Genomic DNA, 20047 nt, shown 5'->3' with positions numbered 1-20047 from the left:
ATCAAGTCCCACATCGGCCTCCCTGCTTAGTGGAGGGTCTGCTTCTCCCTCTCCCTCTCTCCCCCGCTTATACTCTCTCTCTCTCTCAAATGAATAAATAAAATCTTTAAAAAAAAATTCAGAAGGAAGGTTAAGTTTTTCAAATGTGAGGGCACAATTCACAATAAATTCATCTGGTAAGTTTTACTAAGAAGTTACCCTCCTGAATACAAGAAATTCCACGGTTTTCTGTTTTCCGGGTGTGACTGGTCTCTTGCCTTCAAACTTTTCCCAAGCTAAAATAATCTCTTACATTCAACAATGTAAGAATTTTGATCAATCATTGTCATGAATTAAAGTGAATGAGAGTGTTTTTTAAGAGAAATCCTTCTTTTGGGGGTGCCTGGGTGGCTCAGTGGGTTAAAGCCTCTGCCTTTGGCTCAGTTCATGGTCCCAGAGTTCCGGGATGGAGCCCCGCATCACACTCTCTGCTCGGAGGGGAGCCTGCTTCCTCCTCTCTCTCTGCCTGCCTGTCACCTACTTATTTGTCAAATAAATAAATGAAATTTTTAAAAAATAAATAAAACAACCAACAATCTGAGGCCCCTTAAATTTGACTTATAGTTAGTGAAAAGACAAAAAAAAAAGAGAGAGAGCGAGCAAGAGAGAAAGAAAGAAATCCTTCTTCTTTTTTTTTTTTTAAAGATTTTATTTATTTATTTGACAGAGAGAGATCACAAGTAGGCAGAGAGCTAGGCAGAGAGAGAAGGGGAAGCAGGCTCCCCGCTGAGCAGAGAGCCCGATTCGGGGCTCGATCCCAGGACACTGAGATCATCACCTGAGCCGAAGGCAGCGGCTTAATCCACTGAGCCACCCAGTCGCCCCAGAAATCCTTCTTTTATCTGCTTGTAATCCTTCAATCATACTTCCAAGACAGAAGTAGGATAACAACCATGCTGAGGAAGTTTTGGTTAGCCTTTTAAGTTCCATAAAACCATTTCAAACTTAACATCTGCATGTTTGTTCTTCACTTGCCCTTAACTGTAAATGTAGAGCGCCTAAACGTTTTGGACTCTTGCTAGAGAATACAACCTTTTGAATCTTTTCTTCTGATAGAGATTAATTTTTATCTATTTATTATTTATTATATATTAAATCTATATTTATTAATAGAGACTTATTTATTTATTTGGAGAGGAAGGAGCAGAGGTAGAGAGAGAATCTCAAGCAGATTCCCCACTGAGCACAGAGCCCCACCCAGGGCTCCATCTCACAACATGAGCCAAAATGAATTCAGCCCTTCAACCACTCAGCCACCCAGGTGCCCCAGATCTGTTTTTTAGTCTGACATGAGAGGTAATCCCTCCATTCCTCTACATTCTAGACTTTATCCTCATAGTAAGCTGGATTATCAGAGAAGAGCATACATATAACCTAGGACCCCATATAGTGTTAATTAGTTGTTTTAACTCGGCTGCTCTTTGGTGCCATTTCCTTAGCTTTTAGCCAGAATCACATTAAGAGATAGTGTTTTGAAAGCTAATACCATGTTTGATATTCACAACATCTTCTTCTACATTTCTCTGTGCCCTACATAATAAAGCTCCAAGTGAAAGAAATATCTTTTAAAGAATAATGTTCCACTTAAAAGAAACTAGTATAGCTTCTAGTTATAGGGGGGAAAAATCCGGAAATAAGTAGATCTTCACTTGTTTTTGGCTTTTGCCTCAGAACCAAATAAACTGCTCAATGCTAGTATTACCATATGGGATCTTAGGGACTAAGGATCTATTATTCCCACTGAAAATGTATAGTTTTCCTACTCGGATTTTATTTACTAGAATATTTTTATTTAATCAGTTCATTTAGATTTTTCCATTATGTATTATTATAAGCCACATTAAGTTATATGTGGCAAGGAATTTTTAAAAAATTCATTCGTATTCTTGCCCTGTATGGACTCAATGCCAACTTCTTCACTAATAAAAAGGACATATTACAACTACATTTTTACCTAACCTGGACTGCCTTTCCTTCTCCTGATTATTCAAATTCTGTCCATCCCTTTCCATCCCTTCAAGGACCAATTTAAGTCTCTCTACTACTCCACAGTATCTTCTTCACTGACTACTACTGTATCACTGCTCTTTGAACATTCATATCATTCCTTCTGCGCCACAGAGTTTAACACTGAAGTATATCCTGTCTTATACTGTTCAATGATTTTATAATTTATTATCTTTCTGACCATACTATTAACTATTGGAGCTACTCCCTTTGTCCTAGACTTGTGTCAAGCATGGACTAAAAAAGTACTCAAATGATAGCTCTCGCTGTCACTATGATGAAGACTCAAATGACTACAATGTATAGATATACATGTATAGATGACAACATTGCTGGTGAGAGAGGACACTTAAGGTGGGGGAAACAATAAAATTAAAGTTACTCATACATCACGGAATTTTAAGAAGTTATCAGTCTATTTTGAGGCTCAGTCAAATGACAAAAAGTGAGAAGTCATTTTACATAAGAGAGTAAGAGTACAAACCAAAAACATAAAGAATAGTAACTAGACTATTTATTGTGATAGAATTGTGATAGAGAATATTATAAAAGAGGAATGGAAAGAATAAGACTTCAACTATTATCTCTATGCTTATGGGAGTTTTAGTCAGTGCCTGAATCACTCAATTTTAGAGTTGGGAGGATCTGTAAAATAAAGGCCATCTAGTCCATCCTCCTTGTTATATGAAGAATATGGGACTTTTGAAATGATTAGAAGTTGAAATGATTCAGCCAGGCTCAAATAAATTATAGAAAAACAAGATTAGAAAGTAGATCTTCTGGGGGCTCCTGGCTGGCTAGGTCCATAGAGCATGTGACTCTTGATCTTGAGGTTGTATACTGGATAAAGAAATTACTTAAAAATCTTTAAGAAAGTAGATGTTTTGAAAATTCTAAAACACAGTAATTTTTGATATACAGTGAAAAATAAGGAATACACAAATGTCTTACCTGCCATCTGTCTCTTTTTGGAAAATCTACATACCTGAAACATATACACACCCACACACCACCACAAATACTACCACCATGCCCCAAAGTAAATGACAATAATGTCTTGGTTACCATATGCCTCACCCACTAGATTAAAGAAAAGCAGCTGATTAAAGGAGTGTCTATTCTCATGAGACTAATGTGACGCTGATTACACAGGACAAGTTGTCATACTTGATAATAAGCCATGTGGAAAACCTAAACTAGAAAAAGTCTACTGCTATCAGGACACAAAAGGCTATTTATTTAGCTAACCAATGACATAGACAGATTCAGTGATTTTCATTTAATCAACCCCTTGAACCCAGACTTTCAAAAGCAAAGAGCTACGCAGTAGACCAATGCAGCATAAATCCTCCACTATAAATCCAGAGAAAAATGTTTCAAAGATAAACAGACTTTAGCACACCAAATCCCACCCACTTCAGTGTCAAACCAAGATTCAGGTGAGTCAGCAATCATCATAATCCAGCCTGAAATACACTCAGGGCTTTCAAAATGAGTATCAGATCAACAAGTTTAAAACAGCTGTTTGTGGGGCACCTGGGTGGGTCAGTGGGTTAAAGTTTCTGCCTTCAGCTCAGGTCGTGATCCCAGGGTCTTGGGATTGAGCCCCGCATCGGGCTCTCTGCTCAGCAGGGAGCCTGCTTCCCCCTTTCTCTCTGTCTGCCTCTCTGCCTACTTGTGATCTCTGTCAAATAAATATTTATCTTAAAAAAAAAAAAAGAAAAAAAGAACAGCTCTCTGGGCAGAGCAAAACTTTCTAAATCTATGGGTCTCCAAACTGAACACACATTAAAATTACTGAGCAAATATATAAAAATACAGATTCCCAAACCCTGTCATAGAACATCTGGTTTAACAGGTCTAGGGTAGGGTTCCATGATTTTTTTTAAAGATTAAAAAAATAAAGTTTTGGGGGCGCCTGGGTGGCTCAGTGGGTTAAGCCGCTGCCTTCGGCTCAGGTCATGGTCTCGGGGTCCTGGGATCGAGTCCCGAGTCTCTGCTCGGCGGGGATCCTGCTTCCCTCTCTCTCTCTCTGCCTGCCTCTCCGTCTACTTGTGATTTCTCTCTGTCAAATAAATAAACAAAATCTTTAAAAAATTTTTAAAAATTAAAAAAAATAAATAAATAAAAATAAAGGTTTTTTTTCTTTTTAAGTTATCTCTATACCCAACCATGGAGCATGCTCTACCAACTGAGCCAGCCAGGTGCACCCATGATCCTTTTTTTTCTTTTTTTAAAGATTTTATTTACTGGGGATGCCTGGGTGACTCAGTTTGTTAAGCGGCTGCCTTCGGCTCAGGTCATGATCCCAGCGTCCTGGGATTGGGTCCCATATCGGGCTCCTTGCTCTGCGGGAGCCTGCTTCCCCCTTTCTCTCTGCCTGCCACTCTGCCTGCCTGTACTCTCTCTATCTCTCTGACAAATAAATAAATAAAATTTAAAAAAAAACTTTATTATCAAGATTTTATTTATTTATTTGAGAGAGAGAGAGTGATGGCAATTGAGAGAGAAAGCACGAGCATGGGGAGGGGCAGAGGGAGAGAGAGAGAAGCAGACTCACCACCAAGCAGGGAGCCTGATGTGGAAGTGGATCCCAGGACCCCATGATCATGCATGACCTGAGGGGAAGGCAGACACCCAGTTGACAGAGCCATCCCAGTGGCCTCCCACGATCTTTTTAAAATAAGCATTCAGGCTTATTTTAAAGCCTGCTTTATTTTAACTGCCTGCCTATTCAGGCAGTTAGTCTTGACAAACACTACTCTAGAAAACCCAAATAAGGGGCACATGAATGGCTTAGTCAATTAAGCATCTGCCTTCAGCTCAGGTAATGATCTCAGGATCCTGGAATCCAGACCAGCAACAGGCTCCGGCTGGTGGGGAGTCCGCTTCTCCTTCTGACCAACCCCACATTCATGCTCTCTCTCTCTTGCTTTCTCTCACTCTCTCTCTCAAATACATAAATAAAATCTTTTAAAAAAAGAAAACCCAAATAGTCATAATCAAATTAAAAACTTCTACTGAACATACAGACAACATTGTTCAATCATTTACTCAATAGCAAAAACAAAAACCCCAAATGATACCATAGTAGACAGATTTTTATTTTATTTTATTTTATTTTTAAATATATTTATTTTGACAGACAGAGATCACAAGTAGGCAGAAAGGCAGGCAGAGAAAGAGGAAGAAGCAGACTCCCCGCTGAGCAGAGAACCTGATGTGGGGCTCAATCCCAGGATGCTGGGATCATGACCTGAGCCGAAGGCAGAGGCTTTAACCCACTGAGCCACCCAGGCACCCCGACAGATTTTTAAAAGTACAAAATAGTCTTTTGCCTCATTGCATCTGAGAGAGCAAGATGGGTCATCAGCAGCTCTACTGGCGCCATCCCAGGAAATTTGGCCAGCGTTCTCATTCTTGCTGCATCTGTCCAAACCAGCACAGTCTGATCCGGAAATCTGGCCTTAATATGTGCCCCAGTGTTTCCATCAGTAGGGGAAGGATAGAGGCTTTATTAAGCTGGAGTAAGTGAATTTCCTTGAATGGGTCATCCAAGAGACCTACCTTAACTGCAGAAATCCAACATACGTACCTTCAAGCTAACTCACTGCACATAAAAAATACTTCAATTATGAATGTTTAAAAAATAAAAGTACAAAATAGCCAATTATGATGGTAGTTTTCAGACTCAGTGCTCCTACACTCCAAGGTATCCTGTACATGGGGAGACAGATTTGAGAAAGGACAGATTTGAAGGAAAAGAATGCAGGGAAATTTCATCATGCACCCACTCAAAGTCTGGTTTCAAGATCAAATATCTGTTTCTGATAGAAAAGCTGAGAAAAGAATGAAACAGTACACATCTCCAGAAAAAATGAGCTCTGAATCAAAATCTGGGATGGGGTTATAAGAATCTGTCTTAAAAAGTTGATTTGAGGGGCACCTGGGTGGCTCAGTGGGTTAAGCCGCTGCCTTCGGCTCAGGTCATGATCTCGAGTCTCGGGATCGAGTCCCGAATCGGGCTCTCTGCTCAGCAGGGAGCCTGCTTCCTCCTCTCTCTCTCTCTCTGCCTGCCTCTCTGCCTACTTGTGATCTCTCTCTGTCAAATAAATAAATAAAATCTTTAAAAAAAAAAAAGTTGATTTGAGGGGCGCTTGGGTGGCTCAGTGGGTTAAAGCCTCTGCTTTCAGCTCAGGTCATGATCCAAGGGTCCTAGGATCGAGCCCCACGTCGGGCTCTCTGCTCAGCAGGGACCCTGCTTCCCCCTCTCTCTCTGCCTGCCTCTCTGCCTAATTGTGATCTCTCTCTGTCAAATAAATAAATAAAATATTTGACAACAACAACAAAAAAAGGTTGATTTGAGGGGTACCTGGGTGGCTCAGTGGGTTAAGCCTCTGCCTTTGGCTCAGGTCATGATCTCGGGGTCCTGGGATCGAGCCCCGCATCCGCTCTCACTCAGCGGGAAACCTGCTTCCCCCCATCTCTGCCTGCCTCTCAGCACACTTGTGAGCTCTCTGTCAAATAAATAAATAAATTCTTAAAAAAAAAACAGTTGATTTGAGATATTAATACCCTCCAAATTGATCTACAGATTCAATGTAATCCCTATTACAATTCCAACTGCAGGGTGCCTGTCTGGCTCAGGCCACAGAGCATAAGACGCTTGACTCTTTGAGTTCAAAACCCACTTTGAGTGGAAAGATTACTTAAAAATTATGTTTTGTGGGCGCCTGGGTGGCTCAGTGGGTTAAGCCGCTGCCTTCGGCTCAGGTCATGATCTCAGGGTCCTGGGATCAAGTCCCGCATTGGGCTCTCTGCTCAGCAGGGAGCCTGCTTCCTCCTCTCTCTCTCTCTCTCTCTGCCTGCCTCTCTGCCTACTTTTGATCTCTCTCTGTCAAATAAATAAATAAAATATCTTTTTAAAAAAATTATGTTTTTCTTAAGATTATTTATTTATTTGACAGAGAGAGAGAGAGAGACAGTGGGATCATGACCTGAGCTGAAGGCAGATGCGTAACGACTAAGCCATCTATGTAGGCACTCCTTAAAAATTATATCTTAAAAAAAAAAATTCCAACTGCCTTTTTTTCAGAAATGGATAAAACCATCCTAAAATTCATACAGAATTGCAAGAGACTCAAAATAGTCAAAGCAATTTTAAAAAAGAAGAATAAAGTAGAAGGATTCAAACTTTCTAATTTCAAGACTTACTACAAAACTATAATAACATAATTATGGAATAAAGACAGACTAATAAACCAATGGAATCTACCTGAGAGGCCAGATATAAATCCATACATTTAAGGTCAACTGATTTTTTTAAAGAGATTTTATTTATTTGAGAGAGAGAGAAAGAACATGAGACGGGGAGAGTCAGAGGGAAAAGCAGACTCCCTGCTGAGCAGGGATCCAATGTGGAACTTGATCCTGGGATTCCAAAGGCAGTTGCCTAACAAAATGAGCCACCCAGGTGCCCCTAAGGTAAGTGAATTTTGAGAAGGGGACCAAGACCCTTCAACAGGGGAATGAAGAAACTTTTCAACAAATGGTGCAGGGATAACAGCATATTCCCATGCAAAATAATGACTCTATATGTCTACTTCAGAGCATATATTAAAAATTAGTTCAGGGACGCCTGGGTGGCTCAGTTGGTTAAGCAGCTGCCTTCGGCTCAGGTCATGATCCCAGCGTCCTGGGATCGAGTCCCACATCGGGCTCCTTGCTCCACGGGGAGCCTGCTTCTCCCTCTGACTCTGCCTTCCACTCTGTCTGCCTGTGCTCGCTTTCGCTCGTGCTCTATCTCTGACAAATAAATAAATAAAATCTTTAAAAAAAAAATTAGTTCAAATGGATCAAAGACCTAAATTTTTAAAAAGATTTAAAAAAAATAATCTCTATACCCAACACAAGACTTGAACCCACAACCCAAGATCAAGAGTTGCACACTCACCAACCAAGACAGTCAGGCACCCCGAACACAGATCTAAGTTTAAAGCTAAAACTATAAAACTCTTAAAAAGGAAACATAGGTGAAAATCTGCATGACTCTGGATAAAGTAATGGCTTCTTAGGTGAAAATATGCATGACTTCTGTATTAAGTAAGTAATGGCTTCTTAGGATACCAAAAACATAAGAAATCAAAGAAAACACAGATAAATTGGACTTCATAAAAATTTAAAATGTTTGTACATCAAAGTACACTACCAACACAAACAACAGAATGGAAGGGAGGATCTGAAATCATGTGTCTGATAAAGGTCTCATATCTAAAATATACAAAAAATGCTTAAGGGTGCCTGGGTGCCTCAGTCAGTGAAGCATCTGCCTTTGGCTCAGGTCCTGATCCCAGAGTCCTGGGATGTAGCCCGGTGTCTGGCTCCGAGCAGAGAGCCTGATTCTCTCTCTCCTTCCTGCTCCCACCTACCTTGTACTCTCTCTCTGTGTCAAATAAAATAAACAAAATCTTAAAAATATATAAAAATAAAAAATTCTTATAGCTCAACAACAGACAGAAAACCCAATCAAAAAAGGGCAAAGGCTAAGAATAGACATTTCTCCAAAGATATACAAATGACCAATAAGCACATGAAAAGGAGTTCATCATTAGCCATCAGGGAAATGCAAATTAAAACCATAGTAAGATACCACCATACACCCGAGAGCAGCTATAATCAAAAATAGCAATGATGGCAAGTTGGACAAAGATATAGAGAAACTAGAACCCCTATACATTGCTGGTAGAAACCCAATATGATACAACCACTGTGGAAGACAGCTTGGTAGTTTGTTACAAAACTGAAGATACTCTTACCATATGATATAGCAATCATGCTCCTCAGTAGTTATCCAAATGAGATGAAAACTTCTATCTACACAGAAAATGGCACATGAATGCTTTAAACAACCTTATTCATGACTGCCGAACTCGGAAGCAATGAAGATGTTCTTCAATAGGGGCACCTGGGTGCCTCAGTGGGTTAAGCCACTGCCTTTGGCTCAGGTCATGATCCCAGGGTCCTGGGATCAAGTTCCACATAGGGCTCTCTGCTCAGCAGAGAGCCTGCTTCCCTCTCTCTCTCTCTGCCTGCCTCTCTGCCGACTTGTGATCTGTCTCTGTCAAATAAATAAATAAATATCTTTAAAAAAAAAAAAAAAGATGTTCTTCAAAAGGCAAATGGAGAAACAAACTATGGTACATCCATAAAGTGGAATATTACTCAACAATGAAAGAAATGAGCTGTCACAATGAGACACCACACTTCACATCCATCTGGATGGCTATTACAAAACAAAAACAAAACCAAAAAACAGAGAACACGTATTGGTGAGGATGCAGAGAAGCTGGAACCCTTGTGTATTACTGACGGGAATATAAAATGATGCAGCTACTGTGGAAAACAGTAAGGCAGTTCTTCAAAAACTTAAACGTAGAATTACCATGTGATCCAGCAAATCTACACCTGAGTATATACCCATAAGAACTGAAAGCAGAGACTCAAACAGATGTAACACCAATGTTTACAGCAGCCGTTATTCACAATAGCCAAAAGGGAGAAATAACCCAAATGTCCATCAGCAGATGAATGGATAAGCCAAATGTGTGATATGCATACATTAGACTATTATTCAGTTTTATAAAAGGAATGAGGGGCACCTGGCTCACTCACTTAGTAGAGCATGTGACTCTTAATCTCAGGGTCATGAATTCAAGCCCCATATTGGGCACAGAAATTACTTTAAAAAAAAAAAAAAAAAAAAGAATGAAATTCCATCCATCCTAAAGCATGGATGAATCCTGGTATCTAAGTGAAATAAGTCAGACCCAAAAGAACAAATATTATTTGGCTCCACTCAAATGAGATGCCTAGGAGAGTTAAATTCATAGAGACAGAAAGTAGAATAGTGGTTGCCTAAGGCTGAAGAGAAGAGAAAAACGTGGGGAGTGACTGCTTAATGGCTGAGTGAATAACAAACCAATAGCACAGGTGCCCTGGGGTAGCTCAGTCATTAAGCATCTGCCTTTGGCTCAGGTCATGATCCCAGGGTCCTGGGATGGAGCCCCACATGGAGGCTCCCTGCTCAGCGGAAAGCCTGCTTCTCCCTCTTCCACTCCCCCTACTTGTGTTCCCTCTCTCACTGTCCCTCTCTCTCTCTCTCTCTCTCTGTCAAATAAATACATAAATAAAATCTTTAAAAAACATGGGGCACCTGGGTGGCTCAGTGGGTTAAAGCCGCTGCCTTCAGCTCAGGTCGTGATCCCAGGGTTCTGGGATCGGGCTCTCTGCTCAGTGGGGTGCCTGCTTCCTCCTCTCTCTCTGCCTGCCTCTCTGCCTACTTGTGATCTCTGTCTGTCAAATAAATAAATAAACATTTAAAAAAAAATCTTTAAAAAACAAAAAGCTGAGTGAATAACAAACCAGTAGCACAGGTACATGTATTTGATAGTCACATTCCTAAGAGATGAACTTACTCTCCTTTCTAACTTCAGAAAAAAATGTCTTATTAACAAATCCATATTAATTACTTCAGCAGTAAGGTGCTCTGTGTTAGTAAGTGCAAAATTGTGCATAACAGAAGTTATTATTTGACATCAAATATGCAAGTCAGCAAGACTTTTACTAGTCATAATATGTAATCCAGAACAGGGTTTACTATATTCAGCACAAACTAACACTGTCTGAAAGAGCTGGCTGGTTCTGGAAAAGTATAGAGTTAACTACCTATGGAAAAGTCTATAATCAGCACATGACTCGGGAAAAAATGAAAAACATTCAAGGTGACAAAAATCGTGTGTCATGAATCGGGTCACCTCCCTTAACCTCTCCTTCTCATGCTTACTGCTTCATGAACTTGAAACAAAACCCTACCCACATTACACCAACGGATGCTACCACAGATCCTATTTATAATAACATGGCATGATGGGAAGCCTGGGTGGCTCAGTTGGTTAAGCGTCTGCCTTCAGCTCAGGTCATGATCCTGGAATCCCAGGATCAAGTCCCGCATCAGGCTCCCTGCTCAGCAGGGAGTCTGCTTCTCCCTCTGACCCTCCCCCTTCTCAAGCTCTCTCTTTCTCTCTCTCATTCTCTCTCTCTCTCTCAAATAAATAAAATCTTAAAAACATAATAATAATAACATGGCATGAGAATAAGCTCTACATCACATTTTAGATAACAAGTGGGATAGCAAAGCAGCAAAGACAGCAGTAAGAACCTAATTTTTCCCTGTAAGAAGTTAGTCTTTCTTTTTAAATGCCACAGCCTAGAAGGGACACAAATCACACCACTCATATTTCATTGGCTAGGACCAGTCACATGGCCCTGTCTAAATGCAATTTTCCCATGCTCCCAGCAAGAAGATAAGAATTAGGCACGGGTGAACATTAGTAATTGGTATCACAGGAGTCTACCATTCTAGAGTGCCTCCGTTTGAGGAATAAGCATGGCTTGTTTAAAATACTAGACAGTAGAGGGGTCTGGGTAGTTCAGTTGTTTTAAGTGTCTAACTCTTGATTTCGGCTCAGGTCATGATCTCAGGGTCATGAGATCGAGACCTCTGTCAGCTCTGTGCTGCTCTGGGAATGGAGCCGGCTTAAGATTCTCTCTTCCTGCTTAAGATCCCCTCTGCCCCTCCCCTCTTCACTCTCAAGCTCTCTCCAAAAATTAACATAAAGATAAAAATTAAAATTAAATACAAAACAGTAAGAGACGTCTGGTGGCTCAGAGCATAGTTGAGCTCTGCCTTCAGAGCATGGTTGAGTGTCTGCCTTCAGCTCAGGTCATGATCCTGGGGTCCTGGGATCATGTCCCACATTGGGCTCCCTGCTCAGTGGGGAACCTGCTACTCCCTCTGCCTCTGCTCTCCCCACTGCTTGTGCTCTCTCACTCTCTCTCTGTCAAATAAATAATAAATAAATAAATAAATAAAATCTTAAAAACAAAACAAAACAATAAGAGACATCAGATGCTATAACTACTGGGACCAGAGCAAAGAAATCAATGAAAGTTTTGTAAAGCAACCTTAGGGGAATGGAAAAACTGCCTCCAATGTAAGAGGCAATGTAAGATGCAATTAGGATGCTCAATATGCTTGCAGCATGCAAAATGCAGGATGGAGGAGACATAAAATGAAGGAGAAAAATTAGGAGACACTTGCAGTAATTTGAGGCAGGACCTGTAGGATAATGGGAGAATCCTCACAAAATTGGGATAGTTGGTAATAGCTGACAAAGAAGATAAGAGGGGCCCCTGCTGGCTCAGTCAGTAGAGCATGTGACTCTTAATTTTGGGGTTGTGAGTTCAAGCCCCAGGTGAAGTGTAGAGATAATTAAAAGAAGAAAAAGAAAAAGAAAGAGGGCAGGAAGCAGAGAAAAGAGCTAAAGAATGACTTCTATGTTTCAAGCCTGGGTAGCAGGTGGTATTGTTAACAAATTATTATAAACATATGGGCTGGCTTAGAAGGGAAAATAAATACCTGACTTCTAGACCTGAGTGTCTAATACTGCACTAGTCAATAGTCACATCAGCTTTTTAAAGTTTAAATAGAAATAAAGTTAAAAATTCAGTTCCTTACTCACACTAGTCATACTTCAAGTATTCAACTATCTCCTGTGACTCGTGACTGCAATATTGGACAGAGCAGATAGAGAACATGTTCATCACCGCACCAAGTTCTATTACGTAATATTTTTCTAAACCTCAGACTATAACTAACCAGAAGAAGGTTTTGGCAAAGTAAATGAAACTGGAAACTGAAAAGGAAAAGTTTTAAGGAATTTACAAGCTCACTGAGGGACTGTCATGTGCCCATTCCAAAGAAGGCAGATGAATACCCTAAATGTTCTAACAGGAGACTACAGGTGTAGTAAAAAATTTTTTACAGTAAGTAAAAAATTACTTACTGACATGGACAGATGTTCAAATACGTTGTTAATTTTTATTTATTTATTTAAGATTTTATTTATTTAGGAAAGAAGGAGAATGAGGGAAAGCACAGGGGGAGAGTGACAGGGAGAAGTAAAATCTCCACCAAGCAGAGAACCTGACATGGGGCTGGATCCCAGGACCCTGAGATCATGACCTGAGCTGAAGGCAGATGCTTAACTAACTGAGTCACCCAGGCACCCCTAAATATGTTGTTAATTTTTAAAATGTTACCAAATGGCATACGTACCACCTCATTTTTATAAACCATAAATTCAAATTTTATGTTCCTATATAAATTGAAAAAAGGTTAACATTTCTTCATTTTAATTACTGGATTACAGAATTTTTCTTCTTTCTTTTTTTACTTTTCTAAATACTTTCGTATATATTAAAAGCATTATAATAAAAAAAGAAATATGATTAAAGAGTAGAAGTGACAAGGACATAGACCAAGGGCTTAATATAAACAATTACAGCATTTAGTTTTATGCATAAACAGATTGTACTCCTTGATAGTAATGAGAAAAATAAAGTAGCCTGTACTGATAGCAGGGGTCAGCAAACTATAACCCGTGGCCACATCTGGCCCACTGTATGTTTTTCTAATAGCCCATGAGCCAAGAATGATTTTTACATTTTTAAATGACTGAAAAAAAATTAAGATATTACTATTTTGTGACATAAAAATAATAGGAAATTCAGTCTCCATAAATAAAATGTAACTGGAATATAGCCACACTCACTTATGTATTATCTATGGTTGCTTTGTGCTAGAATGGCAGAAATCCATAGTTCGACAGAGCTTCACTGCAGTGGCACAAGTATAACCCCACGGCATTTCAACTGCCACCCATATCGCAATACCACAACCTTTATTTACCTGCATATACCCATCATGTCAAAACAAGAGAAAAGCGGACTTTGAATATCCCGTTTTTTTTTTTTTTAAAGATTTTATTTATTTATTTGACAGAGAGAAATCACAATTACACTGAGAGGCAGGGAGAGAGAGAGAGAAGGAAGCAGGCTCCCTGCTGAGCAGAGAGCCGGATGCGGGACTCGATCCCAGGATCCTGAGATCATGACCTGAGCCGAAGGCAGCGGCTTAACCCACTGAGCCACCCAGGCGCCCTGAATATCCTGTTTTTAAGGATTATTCTCTTACAAATTAGATGACAAAGTATTGTACTTACTATGCAATGACATTATAGCTATGCCAGAAGCACTCAGTATACACTGATACTACCAGACTCATCAGAGTACTTCCAACTCACGGGAAAGCAAGTCAGAAAAATTAGAAAATTTAAAATAGAACTTCTTATCATAGAATTTCTTCATAAAAATAAAAAATGGAAATGAGGTTGCAAATGAAGTTTCTACATGGCTCAGCTGTCAGTCAAGTAAGGAAAGCCATTTACTGATGTCAAGTTAATTAAACTGTGTTCAGCTAAAGCCACTAAAGAGATGTGTCATAAAAAAAAGTTTCAGATTATTAGTCTTTTGGAGAGAATAGTTGCTCAACGAGTTGAGGACAATGGGAACAACATCAGTAGTCAACTGAATAGAAGGCAAATAATTCTGAGTGGTTTTCTTTGGCTCTTGATGCACTGACAGCTGTGTGAAACTGCTCAGCTGTTGTTTATTCAAGGAGTCCATGATGAGTGTGAAATGACTAAAGAACCGGATGCCTACACAGAGTAATTATGGTTGAGAAGATTTTCCAAAAAATTGAGAAAGCACTAATTCACTATAACCCAAAGTGGAATCAGCTAAGATGTGTTACCAATAATGGCAAAATACATGTAGAGCATAAAAAGCCTTCTTCTTTTGACAAAATTAGTTTCACAGAGACTGTGAAAATGTAAAGTATTCAAGACTTATGGTTATTCACAGAAGTATTCATCAGTACATACTCTGGATCTATCTCATGTAGATCCAGGTATCTCAATATCTGAATCTATCTCATGATAAGGAACCAAGAGTTTGGGTTTTGTTTTTTTTTTAATATTTTATTTATTTATTTGAGAGAGAGAGGGAGGAGGAGCAGAGGGAGAGAGAGCACACCTCTGCTAAATAGGGAGCCTGACACGGAACTCCATCTCAGGACCTTGGGATCAATCATGACCTAAGCTGAAGGCAAACACTTAACCAACAGAGCCACCCACATACCCCAGGAACCAGGAGTTTTAAAAGTGAACTTCATTTGCTGTCATGAACTTAATTACTGTCAGTTCCATGAATTTTTGTCAGAAATAGAAGCTGAGGGCACCTGGGTGGCTCAGTTGTTAAGCTTCTACCTTTGGCTCAGGTCATGATCCCAGGGTCCTGGGCTTCAGCCCTGCATGCTCAGAGAAAAGCCTGCTTCTCCCGCTCCCACTTCCCCTGCTTGTGTTCCCTCTCTCGCTTTGTCTGTCAAATAAGTAAATAAAATATTTATTTATTTATTTATTTATTTATTTTTAAAAGGTTTTATTTATTTGACACAGAGAGATCACAAGCGGGCAGAGAGGCAGGCAGAGAGAGAAGGAGGAAGCAAGCTCCCCACTGAGCAGAGAGCCCAACACGGGGCTCGATCCCAGGACCCTGAGACCATGACCTGAGCCGAAGGCAGTGGCCTAACCCACTGAGCCACCCAGGCGCCCCGCAAATAAAATATTTCTTAAAAAGAAAGAAAGAAATAGAAGCTGAGGGCACCTGGGTGGGTCAGTCGGTTAAGTGTCCACCTTCAGCTCAGGTCATGATCCCAGGGTCCTAGGATGGAGTCCCGCATTGGACTCCCGCATTGGACTCCCTGCTCAGTTGGGAGACCGTTTCTCCCTCTGCTTGCCATTCTCTGTGCTTGTGCTCTCTCTTTCTCTCTCTCTCTCTCCCTCTATCAAATAAGTAGTATCTAAAAAAAAAATAATAAAGTTGACTATCTTCTTTTTTATTAAAATTTTATTTATTTGACAGAGAGAAAGCACAAATATGCTAAGTAGCAAGCTGAGGCAGAGGGAAAGGGAGAAGAAGGCTCCCCACTGAGCAGAGAGCCTAACTTGGGGCTCAATCCCAGGCCCCTGGGATCATGACCTAAGCCAATGGCAGCACTTGATTTTGATTCAGGTCATGATCTGACCTCAAGCCCACCACCCTGGGCCGGGTGGTGGGCTTGAGCCCTGCATCATCAGGCTCCTTGCTCAGCAGGGAGCCTGCTTCTCCCTCTCCCTGCCACTCTCCCTGCCTGTGTTCACTCTCGCTCTCTTTCAAATAAACATATAAAATCTTTAAAAATAAATAAATTAATAATAATAAATTTGGGGCGCCTGGGTGGCTCAGTGGGTTAAGCCGCTGCCTTCGGCTCAGGTCATGATCTCAGGGTCCTGGGATCGAGTCCCGCATCGGGCTCTCTGCTCAGCAGGGAGCCTGCTTCCCTCTCTCTCTCTGCCTGCCTCTCTGTCTACTGTGATCTCTCTCTGTCAAATTAATAAATAAAATCTTTAAAAAAAATAATAATAATAATAAATTAGTATCTCTCATGAGTTTTTAAAGTTATTTTGCAGAGGTACCTGGTGGCTCAGTCTGTTAAGCATCTGCCTTTGGCTCAGGCCATGATCTCTGGGTCCTGGGATCAAACTCCAAATCAGGCTCCTTGCTCAGCGGGGAGTCTGCCTCTCCCTCTGCCTGATGCTCACCCTGCTTATGCTCTGACAAATAAATAAAATCTTTAAAAAATAATAACAAAATAAAACAATTACATAATTTGAATCTCTGTTTGTTAAGCATAAAATTTTTTAAAAAGATTCTATTTGTGGGGCACGTGGGTGGCTCAGTGGTTAAAGCCTCTGCCTTCGGCTCAGGTCATGATCTCAGGGTCCTGGGATCGAGCCTCGCATTAGGCTCTCTGCTCAGCAGGGACCCTACTTCTTCCTTCTCTCTCTCTCTCTCTCTCTCTCTCTCCCCCTGCCGGCTTCTCTGCCTACTTGTGGTCTCTGTCTGTCAAATAAATAAATAAAATCTTAAAAAAAAAAAAAGATTTTATTTATTTGAGAGAAAAAGAGAGCTTGTGCACAAGTGGCAGGGAGGGGGAAAGGGAGAAGCAATCTCCCCTCAGAGCAGGGAGCTCAATGCAGAGTTTGATCCCAGGACCCACAGATCATGACCTGAGCCAAAGGCAGATACTTAACAGACTGGGCCACCCAAGAGCCCCAAGGATGAAATTTCTAAAGACAGACAGAATTCTGTTTATTTATGTGTACTTAATACATTTTTACAGGTACCAACAACAATCATTTAAATTACCACACTCTTTTTTTTCTTTTTAAGATTTTATTTAAGCAGGGGGAACAGCAGGCAGAGGGAGAAACAGGCTCCCCACTGGGCAAGGAGCCCAATGCGGGACTCAAAGCTAGGACCCCAGGAGCTTAAGGCAGGTGCTTAACCAACTGACCCACCCAACTTGCCACAATTTTTTTATTTTTCTTAAGATTTTATTTATTTGACAGAGAGAGACACAGTGAGAGAGGGAACACAAGCACGGGGAGTGGGAGAAGCAGGTTTCCTGCTGAGTAGGGAGCCCACTGTGGGGCTCAATCCCAGGACCCTGGGATCATGACCTGGGCCGAACAGACACTAAACGACTGAGCCACCCAGGAGCCCCAAATTACCACACTCTTAAAAAGCATTAAAAGTTTTTTTGGGGAATGGATCAGGGGGTGGGACGGAATGGGATGACGGGTTATTCTTTAAAAGATTATTAGTATTATATGATCTTATGATCACAGATACAAATTATCTAGATATATGTATTTTTACATGTGAAGTAATTACTACTACTTAATATAATCACCTGAGCCAAAGACAATACCTTGGGGTGAGGAAAGATGTTGCTCTTGTATCTTCTCCTGAGAGAGGAGTCCCAAGTAGCTGAGAACAACATACTTTGTTTCATAGTGAAATCCTAGAGGCACAGTAGTAGAGGACGCCATTGAGTTGGCTGGCAGAGCTCCCAAAGTCTACTTACAAATGTGTAAAACCTAAAAACAAAAGTATATTTTCAGTTTAAAGTTCGTTACATGCCAGTACATTTCCCCACTGACTACAATTATTCAACTAAATACCAAAATAAATACTTGTATTTTCTTCCCAGTAATTTTTAAAAATTGTAACTTTAGTTAACTTACAAGTCAGAATTAATTCAGATTTCAGATCAAAAGCAAATTTCCCTTTCTAGCTCTCCCTAGTTTCTCTGTTTTCACCTATGTGGCAAAAACAGTGGCTATGCCCCCACCTTTCCCTCTACCCCAATATATATTCTCTTATTTCTTTTAATAATAAAGACTCCTAGGTCACCTGACTGGCTCAGTCAGTAGAGCATACGACTCTTGATCTTGGGGCTGAGTTCAAGCCCCATGCTGGGTATGTAGATTACTTAAAAATAAAATATAAATAAATAAATAAAACCTCCTAAATTCTAGCTAGGTCATTAGCCACACAACTGCAAACCATATCTGCCAGTTCCTTAGCAGCTTAATGAGCCAAATGATTAGCCTGAGTCAGAGGAATACGAGCAGAAGTTATGTGTGCAATCTGTGGATCTCTCCCTAAAGATCTTCTCTTTCCTCCTTTCTATGGTTTGAAATGTGAATATGGCAGACAACCAGTTCTGACATGCAAACAAGAAGACCACTTTAAGGGTCCCTAGGTGGCTCAGTTGGTTGAGCCTCTGCCTTCAGCTCAGGTCATGATCCCGGAGTCCTGGGATCGAGTCTTGCATCGGACTCCCAGCTCAGTGGGAAGTCTGCTTCTCCCTCTGACCTCCCCTCTCATGCTCGCTCTCTCTCTCTCTCTCAAATAAATAAATAAATAAAATCTTAAAAAAAAAAAAAAGAAGACCACTCTAAGGGATGGTAAGGTAACAAGAGAGAAGGTACTGCGCCCCTGAATGACCACGTGCAGCAGAGCTGCCCTACCAGCCTTTACCTCTGGACTGACATTTATGGCACTTCATTCTCAAATCTCTTCATTAGGCATCCTAACTTATACCCTAATTAATATAACTACAACTTTTACCTCTTCCCATGGACCGAGTAGCTGTTTCACCTATCATGTGCCTTAATAGTTGTTTCACATAAAAAATTCTTATTAAAGAGTTTCCAAATAACTGAGTTTTTTTACTTAAACAATGATACCAACAGCTTTAAGATCTCAGGAAATATCCAGGAAGAGAAAAACAGGTTCAGATAACTAGCAACACGAAAGGAGACAAGAAATGTTGACAAAATTTAAGATCTACAAACAAAGAGAAATGTCTAAAAGTGATAAATGATGAAAAAATACATGTAGAATTTAAAATACACAACAGAAAACAGTGGCTATACAAAGAGACAGAAATTAAGAGGAATATAAAACTATGCTTTGAGGAGTGCCAGGGTAGATCAGTAGTTAAGCGTCTGCCTTTGGCTCAGGTCATGATCCCAGCATCCTGGGATCGAGTCCCATATCGGGCTCCCTGCTTAGCAGGGAGCCTGCTTCTCCAATCTCCAGCTGCCACCCAGTCCCCTCTTCCCCCCGTGCTTGTGTTCCCTCTCTTGCTATGTCATAAAATCTTTTTAAAAAATGCTTTGCATGAATAGACACTGTCTTTAAAAAATGCATTTATGGTTGCTATCATCAGTATTTACTTAGGTTATCAAAAGAAATACTAGTATATTTAAAAGTCCCTACTGTTTCCTATCTTCAAGGAGTAATGCTACCAGATTATATCAAAACGTATATTAAGGGCGCCTGGGTGGCTCAGTTGGTTAAGCAACTGCCTTCGGCTCAGGTCATTATCCTGGAGTCCCAGGATCGAGTCCCGCATTGGGCTCCCTGCTTGGCAGGGAGTCTGCTTCTCCCTCTGACCCTCCCCCTTCTCATGCTCTCTAATAAATTTTTTTAAAAATCTTAAAAAAAAAAAAAGTACATTAAGTCAAACAGTAGGCCTTAAGACTGCCCTGTTAAAAGTTTATCAACTTCAGAAAGCATTTCAAAATTATTAATACATACTAAAATGTGTCACAGCTTACATCGTAGGAATAAAAGGCACACCCACTGT

The 20047-nt window shown here is 40.5% G+C and overlaps 1 protein-coding gene and 1 pseudogene across 10 annotated transcripts in view; one reads left to right on the top strand and one right to left on the bottom strand.

Moving 5' to 3' along the window:
* The window catches only part of BCL2L13 (BCL2 like 13), an 85123-nt gene that overhangs the window by 54826 nt on the left and 10250 nt on the right, over positions 1 to 20047 (bottom strand). For 8 of the 10 annotated variants that reach the window (XR_001176583.2, XR_006604251.1, XR_006604250.1 and 5 more), the window contains exon 2: positions 17801 to 17987. Coding sequence is in view for 7 of the 10 variants with exons in the window: in XM_004773767.3 (XP_004773824.1) it covers positions 17801 to 17939 (139 nt within the window). In the remaining 3 variants the exon portion in view is untranslated. The remainder of the gene's footprint in view (positions 1 to 17800; positions 17988 to 20047) is intronic. The other 2 variants (XM_004773761.3, XM_004773760.3) reach the window with 1 other exon arrangement.
* LOC123389627 lies at positions 5408 to 5577 on the top strand (annotated as a pseudogene).

This window comes from Mustela putorius, unplaced genomic scaffold (genome assembly GCF_011764305.1).
Source record: "Mustela putorius furo isolate JIRA1106 unplaced genomic scaffold, ASM1176430v1.1 tig00003988_pilon_pilon_pilon, whole genome shotgun sequence".
Classification (NCBI taxonomy): Eukaryota; Metazoa; Chordata; class Mammalia; order Carnivora; family Mustelidae; genus Mustela; species Mustela putorius.
This window is presented reverse-complemented; position numbering and strand designations above follow the sequence as displayed.